This window comes from Maniola jurtina, chromosome 7 (assembly GCF_905333055.1).
Source record: "Maniola jurtina chromosome 7, ilManJurt1.1, whole genome shotgun sequence".
Lineage (NCBI taxonomy): Eukaryota > Metazoa > Arthropoda > Insecta > Lepidoptera > Nymphalidae > Maniola > Maniola jurtina.
The window spans coordinates 10644098-10662229 of NC_060035.1; the positions used below are offsets into that span (position 1 = coordinate 10644098).

Here is an 18132-nt window from a genome sequence, read left to right on the forward strand (position 1 = left end):
CACATATAAGGATTGCCTGAACAGTCAGCTGTTCAGTTAAAACTAACTTATAACTGCACGTGGGTAGACAGCTTTAATTGCGTTTGACGCGTTTCTATTGCGCGTGAATAGGTCGCCCTGTGCGAAGACACTAATAATACATAAATGCATTATTATGATGATTCTGAAAAATAGCAAAATGTCCGCGCAGCCCAAAAATTTTAAAACATGCAAACAGAATATACCGTACCTTAACTTAAGCAATATAAAAATCGAAGTTATAACATTACAACTGTATCCCATTTCATTGCAATATAAATGCTCATATTAAATGAAATAGGCGTATATTTAGACATAAAAAATTGTTCATTCTTTGTAGCTCGAATAGAATACTTCCCAGTATGTATTGTTCAAATATTTTTATGTTTTATTGACAATTCATAATAAGTACAGTATAATAATAATGAATCCTTGATCCTGGTGATTTGTTTAATGTGGCGTTAATGGCTGAATAGTGTATAATTGAAGTATAAAACTTTATAATCAATATTTTAATTTTCATTAAATGAGCTATGAACAATGCAATTGCAACAATTAATGATAATGGACTTAATGTAAACAAGTACACATTCGCATATTTGAAATGCAAATATGAAAGAAGAAGTTATATAGAAAATACACAAATCTCTTAAATTGGCACAGCGACAATCGAATGATGCGATTTTGCAGAATCTGTACCATGGGAAATGATGGTTAAGAAGTACTTTTATTTCCATATGCTCCAAGATTCTATGGGGAAAATCAAGCAGTGAAATTACGCAGTGCGGATTTACCCTCAAAGTTCTCGCATGGAACATTAGTCAAAGAATAAATTACCTGTAAGTTTAGTAGTTTGTGTACAAATGAATAGACATGAATTTTATATTTATTTTATAAAACAGTAATGCTTTCAGGACCATTTTATTGTAATACCTACTTATATTGAAAGCCAATTCATATATTATTATTATCATTTATCACTTTTTTTCTACCTGAATGCACCATTTTTTTTTGTAATATAAGATAAAATATACAATCTGCAAGAAAATGTCTAATGCATTCTAATGCTTTGAACAACTTGGTTTATGTACTTGTTTACATTTAGTCTCGTACCTAACTTTGTAAAAATATTTAGTGATCTCATTACTTCTCCATTTATTTTGTCTAATTCATGACAATAAATGAAACACAACTGTTCATTATTTTGGTCGTGAGCTGGCTTCAATGTCTGATATTGATCAGCACGATTCCTAACATATCACACAACGAATGCTTAAATAGCAGCACAAATATTTCTTTTTCGATGTACTTATATCTAAATAAAATTTAACTTTTGACTAAATCTCCAATTTTCTTTTTGTATTTCAATTTTCTTTAAAGTAGAACATTCCGGTAAAACGTGTATTACGATTGCATTTCTATCTACTTAATATTTTTTTGATATGTAAAATCTTTGCCATAAGTTTATTAACTAGTTTTTTAAAAACTGATTTATTAAAAAGAAAAATGTTCAATTTGAAGTTGGTAATGTTTCAAAGCAGAAATAGTTAACAATAACTTTCGTTATAAACTTTGTCATTGGATTATCTTCTGCCCCAAGAATTAACTTAAATAATAATAATTACTATACTAGATAAGTTTAACACTGAAACAACTAAGTGCATTGCGTACCATTCTAATGTTTTATTGCTATTTCGATAGTATGTTTGGTGTGGAGGTCGATCTTTATGCCAAATTGTCACATTTTTTTGTTGTCCTTACATAAAATTTATGCTTGTTTGATATGGTTGGAACAGCGTGTATGTGCTCGGAGCGCAGTAAGTCCTAATTGCTGACAGTACAGTGATACATTGTAAAGGAGCATTTCGCAAACAGACGGAGACTCGTGTGTCCGAGCTTTTATTTATATTTTTTTAATGAACTACAAAGTATAAATGAAATCGTGGGTGTTGTTCAAAAAGTGCCCGATAATTATCTCTCGTGGCGTTTTACGTGGTAACTGGTATATATAGCGCGGAAAAGTTTCCCGATATTGGGGCATATGTTGTTACTATGAACGACGCGATGGTTACCGTTAAAGTAGATATAATTTTTTGCATCTTTTTTAACGTCACGGAACCGAAGGCTGGTCCGTTGTCTCCGTCTCGATGACGCATTGCCGAATGCCACCGTCAATGACCACGATGGCGATTAATAAGCAATCTTTGAAGACATAATAATAAATTATTAATTTTTTGATGTTTTATGCAATATTATGGGATTTATTTATTTGAAGCAATTAGGCGAATGTTTGTAATATTCCATTGTATTTTTGTTGCAGTGATATTATGAATGTTATAAGAATAAATGGATATTTTAATAAAAGTCATTTAAATATATTTTAATTTTATTTTAAAATACCTTATAATCATTTTATGTAAGTAATAAAAATATATCAAAACTTCGGTCATTTCGCTCCGTTTGTTTTATAATTTTCTCAAGATTCTACTAAATATCAGGTACATCTGGCAACACTTTGTAAGGATTAAGAATTCCATTCGGGTCCATAGATTTCTTCAGATCTCTCATTAGCTGCAAGGCCGACTCGTCTTTACTGTAATGTATGAACTGAGGCTTTCTGAACCCCACGCCGTGCTCCGCGCTTATGGAACCCCGCAACTTGGCGACTTCTTCGAAGATGAACGGCTCTAACATCGAGTACATCTTCTTTGTGTATTCTGGTACGATAACGTTTATATGAATGTTGCCATCACCTGTGAATAAGGTACCGAAATTAGTTTTTGCAGTGAATATAATTTTACTCTCCGAAGATATAAAAATAAGACGTCTGAAATCCATACTTATAATATTATAAATGCGAAAGTGTGTCTGTCTGTCTGTCTGTCTGCTACGTTTTCACGGCCAAACCGCTGAACCGATTTTAATCTAATTTGGTACAGACTTGGGATACATCCCAGGCAAGGACATAGGCTACTTTTTATCCCGGAAAATCGAAGAGTTCCTACGGGATTGAAAAAAATCGAAATCCATGCGGGCGAAGCCGCGGGCATCCCCTAGTATAAAATACCTTTTTAAGATCATTAGCCACAACACTGTTTGTGGCTTTTCCATTTTTAATCCATAATCCAGCTTCAATCCATTCTCTCAACTTACTGAAATTCGTGATGGGACTTATCATCAGTAATCAAGTTTGGCATCACCTATACGATGTGAAATCAAATTGTACATACCAACATGCCCATATCCATACACCGTAGCGGGGTGCTCCCTGAGTCTCGCGCGCAACAGTTCCACTAAATCATAGTAGTTCCGCTGAGGTATCGATACGTCGTACTTGAACGTGTAGCCGTCCATCAGACCCGCGCCCGCTATGCTTTCGCGAATGTGCCATATTGTCTAAAATATATAAATAAACAGAGTTATGTATACAAGTGAGTATACAAAAATTATTTTGGGGCTATCAATGGCAATTCAAAAAAAATTCAAAATATTTTTATTCAATTAGATTTTACAAGTAGGTACTTTTGAATCGTCAAAAGCATCTTCTACTGATCCGGAATGCCCTTTCTACCGAGAAAAACCAGCAAGAAACTCGGCGGTTGCTCTTTTTAAAGATTTGATATACCTACGTACAATATTATGCCATATGAGTACAAAAGTAATTGAAGTCCCGCGCATTGCTGGAGCGAGCTGCAGGTCAAATCCACGCTCTTTTATCATTTAGACATAATTTTCGATTGGATGATTATGCTTTTCTCAGGAGCATAGTTTTAATAGATTTTTTAAAGTTAGATTAGTAGAATAACTTCCATCACAAATTATAATACGAATTTGGCGGCTCAGCTGTATAAGTAAACAGCAAACTTACTTTCATCTTGGCTGGTTCGGAAGTGACGGTCCCGTCTAATATGAGTCCGCTGTCCATTCCTTCGGATAAGAAACGCGACAGCTTCTCGCTATCGTGCGTTTCGTCGCTGCCGTGCGACTCCACCAGCACGTAGAACGGGTAGTCGGATATAGGATTCCTGTTTAAACCAGTTTTTTTTTTAAATTATAGGCTAGCGCTTGGCTGCAATCCGACCTGTTGGCAAGTGATTGTGCAGGGAGTGCGCTTGTTTAGATTGCCTATTCACTCTTAATTGAACACGTATTAAAAGGTGTATAGATCGTATTTGTGCCGAAAGTGCGTTCTATTTATGTTATAAATATAGAAACTGGCTGGTTGCAAAGTAGGAACCAGCCAGCCCTACCTACAGCTGGAAGCGCTAGGTCAAAAACTTGAGATTTTACATAGACGCTGAAGACGTTTTCACCGTTCACCTCTCAATGCGAAACCGTTATAATATTATGTATCTATTTGTGATAGAAGATGGCGTTTCTGCCAGAAGTTATTAACCTGCGATTTGTTTAAGTTTTAATTTAATTAGGCTAAAGAAAAATGTAACTAATAGGTGCTTAGGTAGGTACTCTCTAGAGTTCACCAAGTTAAAGTTGGCTTATAAATTAATTACCTAATAGCTACTACGTATTACCTGAATATTAGCTAGACCGTATAACAGAAGGTACTTACGTAAGCTTCAGGTTTTTAACAGTATAACTAATCGACTCATTGTCTGCCATTTCGAAAGCGGAAAGAATTTCACCCAAAGATGACTTTGCTCTCTTATACAGTGTGAGTATGTTTTCAAAATTTTTAACCCCTGAAAGAAAAAAGGCAACCAATTAATTATAGTGGTACACTTAGCAGTTCATAAAATCCGCAACAAGGATGAACATTCGTAGGAAAATAAAGTGACTGACATAGATCAAAGGGGGTTTGCAAGCTGAACAGTCAATAGGCAGGTTATGTCTGTCGCAGAACCGACGGCCACCGTCGGGGCAGACGCGTTTTGAAATAGAAACTGCGTATTGGTAAGTGCAGTCATACCTCCAACCGAGCGACGATGTAAGTTCAAATAGAATTGGTAAATGCCTGTTGGCCCACTCCCGAAAAGGCCTATATTCTATAAGTAGATTGATAGCAGTAGTTGTACAATATAGGGTACTTCTCTGATTTGGCGCAAATCGGAGAAAATAAGAGAATTTTTTAAATTGTGAAAATTGCTGAACTAAACTAAAATATAGGTAAAATTAAAAAGAATGACCAAGTTATATCAAATTGCACCCATGAATTTCAGAGATATATGCATTTGAAATTTTCAGTTACTGAAGGTAATGATTTCTAGTGTGCTGGTAATGATTTTGGTGGAGAAGGCGTTGATGTTTATCTGATGGTAATGAAGCAATATTTCATTTTCAAAAAATAACGTGTTTCTTCATCTTATTAATCAAGTAAACAGAATTAATAACGGAAATATTGCAAACTTTAACAAAAATATTATTCCAGACATATCATCACCTATAAATTTTACTTGAAATGTATAAAATAATCATGCTGCGAGAGCATATATTATCACGAAAACAAATGTTTGGTGATAGAACAGTATGAGCGAAAACATGATTATTTTAATTTGCATAGAAATGGTAGACCTGCGATGGGTGTCGTATATAAACATTTTAGTTGATGATAAAGTTAAACCCACCCTTTTGTGGACCCTGAAGTCAAAAAGAATTTGTAAAACGATTTATAGAAAATAATATGTTCGCAGACACATGTCAAGGGAATCATTGCAACATCTTGGGAATGTTAAGACATGCAATGAATACCGCACTATCAGCCTCATGAGTCATGTTCCAAAGATGTTTCTACTTATCAGCTCTTAAGGGATTAGAAATAAATGTGACAACTACTTCAATGAGAGTCAGTTTGGATTTAGATTTGGTGTTGGAACCTGAGAAGCATTATTTGCTATAAACGTACTAGTCCAAAAATATAGAGACATGCAAACTGATGTATGAATTTCCTTCATTGATTATGAGAAAGCCTTTGACCGTGTACATCAAGTGGTACTTATTCGTCGTTTGCAGTATGTTGAACTCGTTTGCAAGGAAATAAAGATCATTAAGAACCCTTACTGGTGGCAGACTGGGACAGTAATAGTTGAAGTTGAGGAAACAGATGAAGTAGCGGTAGGCCATATGGTATGACAAGGACACATCTTATCTCCACTTCTGTTCAACTCATACTGAGACGCTATCATCTCAGAAGCATTGGAAAATAAGGAATGGGATGTCAAGGTAAACAAATAAATATAAATAATATTAGATACGCTGATGATACTGTTTTTTTGGCTTCTAGTTCCCAAGATCTTTAGAAAATAATAGATAGCGTTTATAAATGTAGCAGAAAGTCGGGTCTAAGCATGAATCTCTCAAAGACTAAGTTTATGTACAGTATCAAGAAAACCGCAACAAACCTCAATAAGAACTCTCACATGTACAACACTCGAAAGAGTTTCAATGCACAAATATCTTGGTACATGGGTAAATGAAGAATGGGATCCAGATTCTGAAATAAAGACCTGAATTGAAATTGCCCGTGAATTATTCATGAAAATGAAAAAAGTACTGCGCAATAAGCAACTGCTACTGAAAATTACTGCGAGTAAGTTGGGTTCAAAAATAAAAATGACAAAGATGCATCAGTAAAGATAGAGACCTAATTTTGGCGATCAAATGCAGAAAGGTCGGTTATCTGGGGCATGTTCTCAGACATCTGCCATTAATAAAGAAAGGAGTATTAGTCCAATGGAAACGTACATCAGAAAGTATTTTTACTTTTGGTGAATTCCTGGCTTTCCTGGCTTTTCACGTATTTTTTTTTCTCTGTACTCTTTGTTGTCTTGGAGTCAACAAAGAGTTTTGATTTTCTATTCTTCTTTAGTCTCAAAATAATCCGAAGAGTTAAGTAAGGATGTCTTCCTCACCACTGTTATTTATCTTGCTTATCGACGAAGTTATGCGTCGTGTCACCAATAGTCCGAAAGGGATATCATTGAGCAGTAGGCAACTTGAAGACCTTGACTATGCGGATGACCTTGTTCTCATATCAGATTGACTCGAATACATTAAGTCCAAATCAAAATACCTACAAGACAAAGTTCCTTAACTAGTCTGCCGATTACCACAAAGAAAACAGTGAAGATGAGGATAAGTTCTACTGCTTCAGAACCATTTTATTTAGAAGACAAACCAATTAAACAGGTGGAGGAGTTCTATAACCTCGGTAGCATCATTTCTCCTAGCGGCGGTGCCAAGGCTGATGTCAATAACTGGATTATAAAAGCTAAAGCTCTCTCTGTTTGAATCGCTTGTAAATTCAGTCTTCTTATACAGGTGTGAAACGTGGAAACAACTATATCGCTAATCCACAGAATTCAGGTTTTCCACAATAAGAGTTTCAGTGTTATTCCCCGCATTTTCTGGTCTAACACGATCAGAAATGAGGACTTGTGGTACAAATGCCAGTAACTCCCAGTTAATAAGGAAATAGCTTTGAGGCGATTGTGATTGGTCGGGCATATTTTGCGAAGAGAGGAAGAAAACGTTGCTCAAGCGGCATTTATTGAAACGTGCCTACCTGGCAGCCTGGCGGTCAAATGAGACCTGGTCGAACAACAAACTCCTAGAGGAGGCCCATTGAAGCAGACCTTAAAAGAATGGAATTCTCGTGGAACCATGTCAAAGCAGCAACCAAAGGTAGGGAGATCTAGAAAACAACTGCTGCAGCCCTAATATCCAAGAAGGAATGAAAGGACTCCATCATTCTTCTTTACGTTTCGCATATTTTTCTAGATCTTTCTTTAGTTCTTCGTTTTTGTTTGTTTTTTGTGTTTTTAGCCTGCGCTAATTTTTTTTCGCGCGTTTTTGACTATTTCTTTTCACTATGGTAGTTTCTAAAATCGATATATGATGGTTATTTTTAATATTGAAATACCACGAGGTGCAATAATTTTGAATAGTTATATCTAAATTGCTTGGAACAATATGGGCTACTAATTCAACGGATAAGTTAAAGAATTACTGAAGATTAATATTTTGTCACGTGATTTAATGTCAAAGGATATGAAGAAAATTACACAATTTTGGAACAACATTATTTCCTGAAAAATTGATCACCTCCTTCAATTCAACATCATTACCTTCCATTTAAAAACGGAAGGAAAATTACGGTAATGATAGAGCGTAAATGAGGTTTTGGCAGTTTTAATTGTCTAACGTCGTATTTTAAAATGCAATATATATGAACATCAAACTACATACTTATGTTGTTATTAGTGCATGAAAGAAGATAAAATTATTAAGAAAAACTAATTATTTGTCCTAAAATGATGTTGAAGGTAAAGAGTGAAAAGTCGTGCCAAACACCAGTTTTGGCACTAAAAGCGTAAATATTTTTTTTTCTACAAGTGCACGGCCACTTTCCGCAACATGCCTAGATAGACTGATTATGGCTTAGTACGGGGCAGGGGAGAACGGAAGGCAATATGTATACTAGAAGGATATTTTGGAGGTGCCATCTCAGTTGCAGGTAATGACTTTTTTTCTGTGCCAAACATTTGTTATTTTTTTATGACGTAATTAAATGATTCGTACGTGTGAAAATTCATTTTAATTGCTTCTCAGGATGTATATATTAATATGTGAAAAACTCGAGCTCGTTTAAAACCGTCTTCTTTGAAAATCATAGCGATTTTTCCTGAGACTCCTGTTTTACCCGCAGAAGGAGGTGAGTTTTTAATATCAAAAATATTATTTCTGAAGTAACCTTTGTAGTCACAATTTTGAATTTTGGGGCACCCGTAGCTGAATATACAAGAGTTCTTTTGTAATGCAATTCTCATCTGTAACTTCATTCATTATTTTTTTATTTGACCTGATATGTGATTTGCGCCAAATCTGAGAATCACCGAATAAGTTAAAATAATTACCAAAGAACCCAAGAGACACGGCTTTAGGTAACGCGGGACAATGTATGGCAACTTTAGTAACTACCCCCAATGTTCCTTCAGAGCCTATGAATAAATGCTTCAAATGATATCCAGTGTTGTCTTTCTTGAGTGTTCGTAGACAATCTAGAACTGTCCCGTCTGCTTTCACCTGCAATCAGAAGATATTTTGATTAAAATACCTATGTACTCAATATTTTCCAGTTTGAATCTGACTTGACCTCAGGTTAAGAACTCCTTTGGAGGGAGGGAATGTGTCTGCGCAATGCTCATACTTAGATACTGTAGGTGTGTGTTCCTATTGGAACATTAAGCATTTATGAGCCCCCGCCATCGCAACTCAGTACCTACCACCAAATAGATCAATAAACCCAATTTTAACTACCTAAGTAGGTACAATACTGCCGTGGTAATATCAAAAATACAAATTAATGGAGTTTTCTTGAATTTAGGCAAATCTCAGACCAACAATTTAAATTAAACCGTTTTTTGTGAAAGTCATAGAAATCTGAAGATATTTCTTCTACCATGGAAATTGGAATAGGTACTTTTTTACTACATAACTAGGTAAATATCACTAGAAAAATTCTTGAGTGTAGGTACCTACAGCTTCAAGTCCTAAGACGGAGCCGTGCAGGTTCCCATAGCGAAGCAGCCTGAGACCTCCCGCGTTGGTGCTGACGTTGCCGCCGATGTGGCAGGACCCCTTCGCGCCCAGGTCCAACGGCATGATGAGGTTGCGATCGCGAACGTAATTGTCGAGGTTCTCTAACACGCACCCCGATTCGCACACTAGAGCACCTGTTTAGAAGAATTTGGAGTAGGTATAGGTACGTACAGCCTGTAGGCAGATACCTACTTAATATTTTAGTGGCTAAGTAAAAGTAGGCACCTAAGTTACTGATTACTATTTATTATATTATTGATCTTATGCAGCTGAAGAAATATAACAGCTATTCCAAGAGATATGAAGGTAAAACTGGTTACCTATGCCGAAGCACATAGGCGCTAAATCGCCAGTCTCTTAATGGGAGCCGAGGTACGATCCCGGGCACCTTCCTCAAACTTTTCGGAGATATGTACGTTTCAAGCAATTAAGTATCACGATGAAGTCATACATTGTGAGGAAACCACCATGCCTGAAAGTTCTCTACAATGTTCTCAAAGTGAAGTCATGCGAAGTCTGCCAATCCACACTTGTCGTTATCTCCTGTATCTTTTCCAGTTTTAACTTTCTCATTCTCCTTAAAGGTCTTCTTTTACACAAATTGTCAACTTCTAGGTATCCATTGCTGGTCAAAGATCTTTAAGGCTGAGATCTATAGGGAGCACTTTGACTTTGTTTAGACTTAAGTTTCAGTTAAAACGAGACAGATTTATGCCAGCGGTATAACGCTGTCTCGTTTTAACAGCAAAGTCAAAGTGCGCTCTATAGATCTCAACCTTAGAGGCTTCCACGCGTCACGGTCTTGCGCTGCCTATATCCAACTATCGTCTACGCACATAATGGACAAGCAGTGGCGTGGCACTCCTAGAGGCATAAAAGCGCTGCTTACCCAAGAAATAGTTCTCTAGAGTTGAAATATTAATAGCGCAGTGGACAAGTGAAACCTACCTGATATTTCATCCAAGCTGATGATCTTGTTCATCAAGTTAAAGTTGAGCACGATTTCGTCGAACACCGGAACCGATCCTCCGACCAAGCCAGTGTTGCCACCCTGGGGGCATACAGCTAGCCGTTTGCTGTTACAATACGACAGGATTTTGGATACTTCTTCTGTTGTCTTCGGTTTTAATACAACTTTGGACTGTCCTGAGTGATCAATTTAAAAATATTACCAACAATAATTCTTAAGGTATTCTCACGTAGGTACAACCTAACTTATTTAATACTGACCTCTGCAATTCTTAATCCAGTCGATGTTAAATGGAAGAACATCACTCTCATCAGTCAGTACACGGTCCTCGCTTAGGAACGATTTAAAATAATCTACATCCGTCGGTTGTATGATACCGAAACTTTTTCTCTTGACTCCATACTTTTCCTGAAATCGATATTTAGATGTTTCAGATCGCAATTAGTAAATTAAAACATAAAACCTAGCCCACCTACGTAGCTTTACTGCGTGCAGTTAACTAATACCTACTTTTTTTTATCGTGAGGATAATCCATCGTGTACGGAGACATAAGTACCTACAATTGCGGCCCCGGGCGTGTTGTGTCGCGCGATTGTAAATACCTTTGTACTTTTAACTACTTAGGCACGACTTAGGTATGTCCCGCAAGTACCAAGAGTGAGACAGGTTTTCAGTTTCTAATATGTAACTACTTAGCCATTTTTAACGTAACTATACGTCGAATAATTCAATCTCCACTTTAAAGCTCCCCCATTTTATATGAAAGCCCCATGAAATAAAGAATTTTATACTTTTAAATGCAATATTCAGCTGACGACCATCAGTTTACATATTATGTTTGAAGTAATTAGTAACTACCTACTACAGAAGTTATAAGGCTCTGACAGACGTACGGACGGACAAGTGCAATTTTACTCAAGCTAAACCGATTTCAATGAAGTTTCACATGATAGGTAGGTACCTACCTACTTAAATAATGAGAATCAAAGAAAATAAAGCTGCAAACAAAATAATCATGTATTAGGTACTTATAAGTATTTGTTAGGTATAGTATGGGACAGGTGAAGATGGCAATCGGGGTATGAGGCGGGGGGACGCCCCGCACACGCTATCTCGCACCTCTGCGGGTGTGCACATCTCTGCGGGTGTGCACTGTGCGGGGCGTCTCCACCCCGATTGCCATCTAGACCTTTCGCGTGTACTAGGTATAGATACGATTATAGACTTACAGATGATAATTGAGGAAGCACCGAGTTCGCATATTTAACTTGTGCTACGATATTCTGTTTTCTTAAATTAAAAATAAACAGAGACAGAGGTTTTAGCATGTCGAGATCAGAACACGGCAAATGCGAGTAAACTAAAACTTAAAAGTAGTGATCATAACAGCTGATGTTTACAATTGACGATAGTAAATTATTACGTAATCGGCCGGTTTTATATGTAGATAAGTAACCAACGTACTGCGCAGCTGTATCTATCTTCCTGAACAGCGATTCTCGGACCTAAAATACTTTTAATTTAAAGGAACGGCGAGATAGATATGACATAATTAGCTGGGTATTTTAATAATTTGTAATGTAGGTACTGTAACTACCTACTACTATATTGCTCTTTTACGTTTTACGATTGAATTACGTTGCAAAATTCAGTATTTTTTTGAAATTCAAACGTGGCCCATGGTCCTCATTAGGCACAGACCTCAAGAGTACCGACGAATTATATGATTTTTCTTTTGAGAAATCTATTGCTTAATTGTACCTACTCAGTAGGTACTTATGTAGTTACAATAGGTACATAAAAAATCTGCGTGTTTTGAAATAGCAATTCGACGGTCACTATGGACTGTGCTATGGATGCGACACTAGTCCAGCGAGTACTGATTATATTATATTTTATAGGTACTCATTGTCCAGTGGAAATTGGGTCATTTAAATTTTTAATTAAAAATCCTAGGACTATCGCATAATCTCAATGGACTATCGCCACCTATCTATGAATAATAGGGTATAATCACGGTGCTATCGCTTCAAACAACCTGACTGGAAACAAGTTTGTTCTATAGTTTAGGAACTTGTCGATAGATGGCGGTGATAAATTTTGTAATAGCCACACTAAATTTTTTTTTTATACTGGCATCCCTATTTTTTCCGTCGGTACACGTTTCATTTCACGCAGCAATTTCATTAAAAAAAAATCAAAATGTTGTGTAATATCAAACAAATTTAACCACAAAAAATATTGTAATAAGTTTGCGGCTAATTTATTTTCCTATTCGTATTGTAATATTCATTTTTGCGGACTTTATTTTCAAAATAAAGAGGTCAGAACGGAATATGAGTCACATTAAATTGTCATCTGTCAGTTGTCATTGTTATTCGTGTTATTTTATTTAATTTTACTCGTAATAATTTCTTCATAGAGTAAACTTGTGCGCTAACATTTCTTTGCTAAATTCAATGCTACTTTGCTTTAACTGGACACCGACGGATCCGCTTTTTATTGTTGATCCACGCTATATTCACTGGTTTTTGTTTGCCTTTCGATTTGGTTACTGCCGACGATGCCGCATAATTTGACTATAAAGTGCTGCGTACCGAACTGCGGCAAAACACGTAAGTGCAATTTTGTTTAAAACTATCACAAGCACCTACGTTTTATATTTCAATACATATGCAATGAAATTAAATGCAAACTTAAACATAACCTAACTAACTAACCTACAAAACCTTAGAGCATATATTTTTCTGTGAAATTTTAAAATATTATAGTTTATTCAAAAGTGACATGTTTCTTATATAGGATTGGATGGAACAATCTTACACATTTTTCCCAATCCTGAAGAAGAACCTGACCGGTTTCGAACTTGGCTCTATGCAATTGGTGGAGATACCTATACTGGCATTGGAAAACAAGACCATTTTTAACTATCGGAGAGTATGTCATCATTATTTTCAATCTACAAAAAGATGTAGATGTTCAAGACATTATACAAAAAAGTTGTATTGATTATTATAATAAAAGAAATAAATGAATTTGGTTTTTCTTTTCGTTTTGGTACACGTTTTAAGCTCTTTTGTTTAGAAAGTTAAATATATTTTTTAAAAGCTACCAAAAAGAGCTTAAACGTGTGTCAAAATATCCGCAAAATTTACATAGAAAAATAAAATTTAAATATGAAGAGTAGGCTGCCTAGCTATACATAAATAGCTATAGTTATATACACAAGAAAACTAGTTTAGGAACTAACCACCAGGGGCGCTGGTTTCCATATCTCTCCAAATACGTGGGAGTGATAACTCTATACCCTATATACATCCTACTCTATGGGTATAATAATCATAATAATTAATAAGGTGCTGTAGTCTATGTAACTTAAATGTCATTTTTGACAATGCTGTCTCTTTGACATTGACAGACCTCTTCTTCAACCTCTTTTTAGTTTTTAAACGTAGCGTAGAAAGTACCTATTTTTGTTTAGGTTTACCACGTGTTGGTAAAGTTAGTATTGAATGAAAATGGCTAAAACAAAAGTGAAGAAGAACAAAAAACAAGTTAACCAAGTAAAAGAAACACCCACAGAAGATAATGTAGTTGTATTGCCTCCTGTGCGAATGTCCGACGACCCTACACCAAAGCAGGTTAGTTTCGTAAAATATCGTACATTTTTATGGATTAAATGCCAAATTTTTGTACCTACTTAAGTATAATAAAAATTGAAAATCGTAATATACCTAGGACCTGGGATTTCATTGCTTTTTTGTGAGGTGAAAAGTAACTTAGTTCACACTTCACTTTTTTGTAGGTTAAATGGATAAACAGACAGAGAGTGTTGGTGTTTGCGGCACGCGGTATCAACCATCGCCACAGACATCTAATGGAAGACATAAAGAGATTAATGCCTCACCACAAAAGTGAATCTAAAATGGAACGAAGTAAAAACTTATATGTAGTCAATGAGATAAGTGAGATGAAAAACTGCAATAAATGCATTCTGTTTGAAGGCAGGAAGATGAGAGATTTATATCTTTGGCTTTCAAATATCCCTAATGGACCTAGCGCAAAATTTTTGATTGAGAATAGTAAGTATATGGATATGTTTTTTCAGTCCAGTTTCACCTCCAATAGTACAAAATAAGTTATTATTAATGAATGCTTTCTTGTTAGAATCCTTATATCAAGAGGTATTAAGACTTGTCAAGGCAAGCCCACACCATGTCTTAGCTTTCTTCAAATTCAAAAGTTAACTGAAATAAATTATCTTTGTGATTATAAGTCATCATGATCAACCCATCATCGCCCCACTACTCATCAAAACACCAACCTTCCAGAATAGGAAGTGGACGTCTTAACCAACCGCTTGTGATATAGGTAGTGTAAGTTAACCTTTTTACTGCAACTTTTTTCTGATATCTATTTTTTTTCTTTCAGTTTACACAATGGGTGAGCTGAAGATGACTGGTAACTGCTTAAAAGGATCTAGGCCATTGTTGTCATTCGACCCGCAGTTCACTAAATATGCTCATTATAGTCTTCTTAAAGAACTTCTTGTACAAATATTCGGAGTTCCCAAACATCATCCTAAAAGCCAGCCATTCTTTGACCATGTTTATACTTTCATGATATTGGACAACAGGATTTGGTTCAGAAACTATCAGATACTGTCTGAAGATGGAGCTCTTGCAGAAATCGGACCTAGATTTGTTTTGAATCCTGTAAGTTTTCTGGTATCTTTCAATAGATGATATTATACCCAACCCAATGCCCCACCCAAACCAAAAAAGACTGATTGGGTTTTAGCAGCATACCCTTAATATTTTGTTAATTAATACAGTATAAATATGTCTTAAATATCAACACAAAATAACCTGGAATTATTGTCATGATATAGAACAAAGTTCACCAAAGATAGGCATCATCATATATTGTGTGATTTTCAACATTCTGAGGGCCATCCATACAGTTCTCTTTGGTTTCCAACATAAATTTACTTTAATTTTACTATAAAATAGGTAGATTTATTAGTTTTAGGGTGTGACAGCAACTGTTTGATAAATACTTACAATTTTACTAATAATATAGTTTAGCGCTGCAACAGTGTTGGCTAATTAATTGAATGCACCCTTAGTAGTTAGAATTGCAGCAGTGCTGTTTGATAGATAAATGTCTTTAGTCTCATCTAAAACCGTTATTGTTTTCGATTAGGTAAAAATATTTTCTGGGTCATTTGGTGGTTCTACGCTATGGGAGAATCCAAAATATGTGAGCCCAGCAAAACTCAGACAGGCATACTCTAAAAAAGCTGCAAACAAGTATGAGAGGAGAATTGAGAAGAAAGTGATGAATGAGGCCACTAAACCAGAAACTGGTTACCCAGACATAGAGGGACCGGAATTCTTTAAGGGTGACCCCTTGAAGAAGGCAGAAGATGTGCTAATGGAAGGTTAGTACTGATTGTTACAACACAATAATATTATGGTATTTCTAAAATTAAATGAAACCTTATCTTAGTAGTTGTAATTTCTCATACATAACAATTTTGTCACTTTTTATCTGACTGCAGTACCATCTGTATCCATTTCTGAATGAATATTTTTCGAATAAATTATTTATATTAGTTATGTATTAATAAACATCAATGAGCAGACATTGATTGCTATAGTAGTGATTGCAAAACAAGTGGTACACTGTGAAGTTGCAACATGGCGGTTTGAGCAGGTCATAGACAAGATGAAATACAATTTTATACAATGCAATTATATGCCTCATGTTCAGCTTGGACTTCTTGATTTGTGTGCTACTGTTTAAATCATCATTAGCTTTAGTAATTAACCAATACCATAACTATAACATTTTTTTTTTAATTTTAGAAGAAATTAAAGATGAACCTGAAACTATGGATGAAGAAAATGAGGATAATGTTGAACCTCAACCAGTTTTCAGTATGAAGAAATCCAAAAGCAAACCAGACATGGCCATCAGGCGTAAGCAGCTTAAAGCTAAGAGCAAGGCAATTTCTGTTCAAATTAAAAAAAGAAAACAATTCAAGAGGAAAAAGCCAGTTAAATAGGTTTTATAAAATAAAATAATTCATTTCCACACTCATTGTTTTATTGAGATCGAATTTAATAACAGATTTCAATCTATAATTATATTAACACAAGTACTAAAGTGGAAGGACACAATTTGAGGTAGAAAAAATTAATTAATTTTAATTAAACTTTGCATCACCTAATATTTATCTTTCATAAAAATTAATACTTTAATGTAAAAAAAAAACATCTTCAATAACAATTTATAACAGGATTTCATGTTGAAAAAGTGCAGAAAACAATATATTTGTGTCTCATCAACACAAATTGTTCATTTAAAAATAAAAATTATTATCAAAAACTAACCTACACTAAGAAATAAAGTAAACAAAATACTTCTTATTTGATTTGAAAATGTGAATTAAATGCATCTTGTAAAGTATATTTTTGTGGTTTGATAATATGGTTTCAGCAACCACAGAAGTTTTTTAAAATAATATACGAGTCTGTACCTTCAAATAAAAATCATTTTTTAAATGATACCTAGCATATCTTGAATAAAATAGATTTTCTAATCAATACTTATTGTAAAATGAGTCAGAATAGGACGGCTTGTATTAAATTCATTTTATTAAAATGTGGCAAAGATTTTTTATTTCGTTTTTTTAAAACCATCCAGTAGATGTAATGTCTTTTTCCTGCATATTTTTTATATATTATGTAAAAACTTAAGTAAAAATATAAGTTATGTCAAAATTATTCGATGTTACTTACATACAAGTGCGTTTTCAAAAATACATTGATTGCAGTTAACATAAATACGTCAAAAATGTAAGTATCTGTGTACAAAAATAAGCAATAACCGGAAGATGGCATCTACACTTGTATATGTATTAAATAGTCTTATTTATCAAAATACATAAGCCTCATTGTTACTAGCACCACAGTGGTGTTAAAGTAAAATAGTACCTAATGTGTATATAATATTAAATATAGGTAGGTACCCTACATAAAACAATGGAATGACAAGAACTGCTGCCAAACTACATTCACATCTAAAACTTCCTTAAAATAATTGAGATTTTCCTTATATTAACTTGTACTTGTATATAATGAAATTCCATTAAAGTTAAAACAGTCAATAAAGCTTTCGTAATTTCAAATAAATTAGTATGAATGATATAGGTACTCGTAGTAACTTGCCAAGGTATATTTCGAGGCAATACTAACTATAAACTTATTTTTTTTTAATATCTAATAATAGTAAAAGCAAATATAAAATAAAGATTCCGAGCATTTGATTTTAATACTTAATAGTTAAAAATAAAAATGTAAAATGCTTAAAAACTCAGCTTATGATCTAATTACTTAAATATTTAAATTTTGAGTGAATAATGTTGTGTTGTATAAAATCGGTCAAGTCCGATTCGCACATGAAGAGTTTCGTACCATCGTACAAGAAATAACACTTTTTTATTTTCATGGCGGTCATTTTTAAATTCTTATTCTTCTTTAATAGAAATAATTATTCTGTGAAAATTACTCTCTACCTATTG

General features: G+C 34.7%; 2 protein-coding genes across 3 annotated transcripts; one reads left to right on the top strand and one right to left on the bottom strand.

The window, feature by feature from the left end:
• Nucleotides 1–1042: 1042 nt before the first annotated feature.
• On the bottom strand, nucleotides 1043–12047 carry LOC123867132 (D-2-hydroxyglutarate dehydrogenase, mitochondrial). Its single transcript, XM_045909006.1, has 9 exons — nucleotides 11774–12047; nucleotides 10804–10951; nucleotides 10522–10719; nucleotides 9514–9707; nucleotides 8889–9057; nucleotides 4589–4718; nucleotides 3887–4043; nucleotides 3249–3414; nucleotides 1043–2771 (listed from the first exon to the last, which is right to left on the bottom strand). The coding sequence occupies exons 1-9, from the start codon at nucleotides 11870–11872 to the stop codon at nucleotides 2506–2508; spliced, it is 1527 nt and encodes a 508-aa protein (XP_045764962.1). The 5' UTR covers nucleotides 11873–12047; the 3' UTR covers nucleotides 1043–2505.
• LOC123867134 (ribosome biogenesis protein BRX1 homolog) lies at nucleotides 6228–17216 on the top strand. Of its 2 annotated transcripts, XM_045909011.1 has the most exons (6): nucleotides 6228–6239; nucleotides 14026–14185; nucleotides 14350–14626; nucleotides 14976–15259; nucleotides 15750–15987; nucleotides 16415–17216. In XM_045909011.1, exons 2-6 carry the CDS (start codon nucleotides 14057–14059, stop codon nucleotides 16612–16614), a joined length of 1128 nt encoding a protein of 375 aa, XP_045764967.1. In that variant the 5' UTR covers nucleotides 6228–6239; nucleotides 14026–14056; the 3' UTR covers nucleotides 16615–17216. The 2 variants fall into 2 exon arrangements, with proteins under 2 accessions (XP_045764967.1, XP_045764968.1); XM_045909012.1 differs by lacking the exon at nucleotides 6228–6239 and having other exon boundaries at nucleotides 13977–14185; nucleotides 16418–17216.
• The last annotated feature ends 916 nt before the right edge of the window (nucleotides 17217–18132 follow it).

Bases quoted from the DNA above. Each gene is read 5' to 3' on its own strand.
- LOC123867132 (XM_045909006.1), bottom strand. From the start codon at position 11,872: ATGCTAAAACCTCTGTCTCTGTTTATTTTTAATTTAAGAAAACAGAAT. The intron at 10,720-10,803 runs GTCAGTATTAAA...TTGATCACTCAG, and splicing joins CTGGATTAAGAATTGCAGAG to GACAGTCCAAAGTTGTATTA. The intron at 3,415-3,886 runs GTAAGTTTGCTG...TATATATTTTAG, and splicing joins CCGAACCAGCCAAGATGAAA to ACAATATGGCACATTCGCGA.
- LOC123867134 (XM_045909011.1), top strand. From the start codon at position 14,057: ATGAAAATGGCTAAAACAAAAGTGAAGAAGAACAAAAAACAAGTTAAC. The intron at 14,186-14,349 runs GTTAGTTTCGTA...ACTTTTTTGTAG, and splicing joins ACGACCCTACACCAAAGCAG to GTTAAATGGATAAACAGACA. The intron at 15,988-16,414 runs GTTAGTACTGAT...TTTTAATTTTAG, and splicing joins AGAAGATGTGCTAATGGAAG to AAGAAATTAAAGATGAACCT.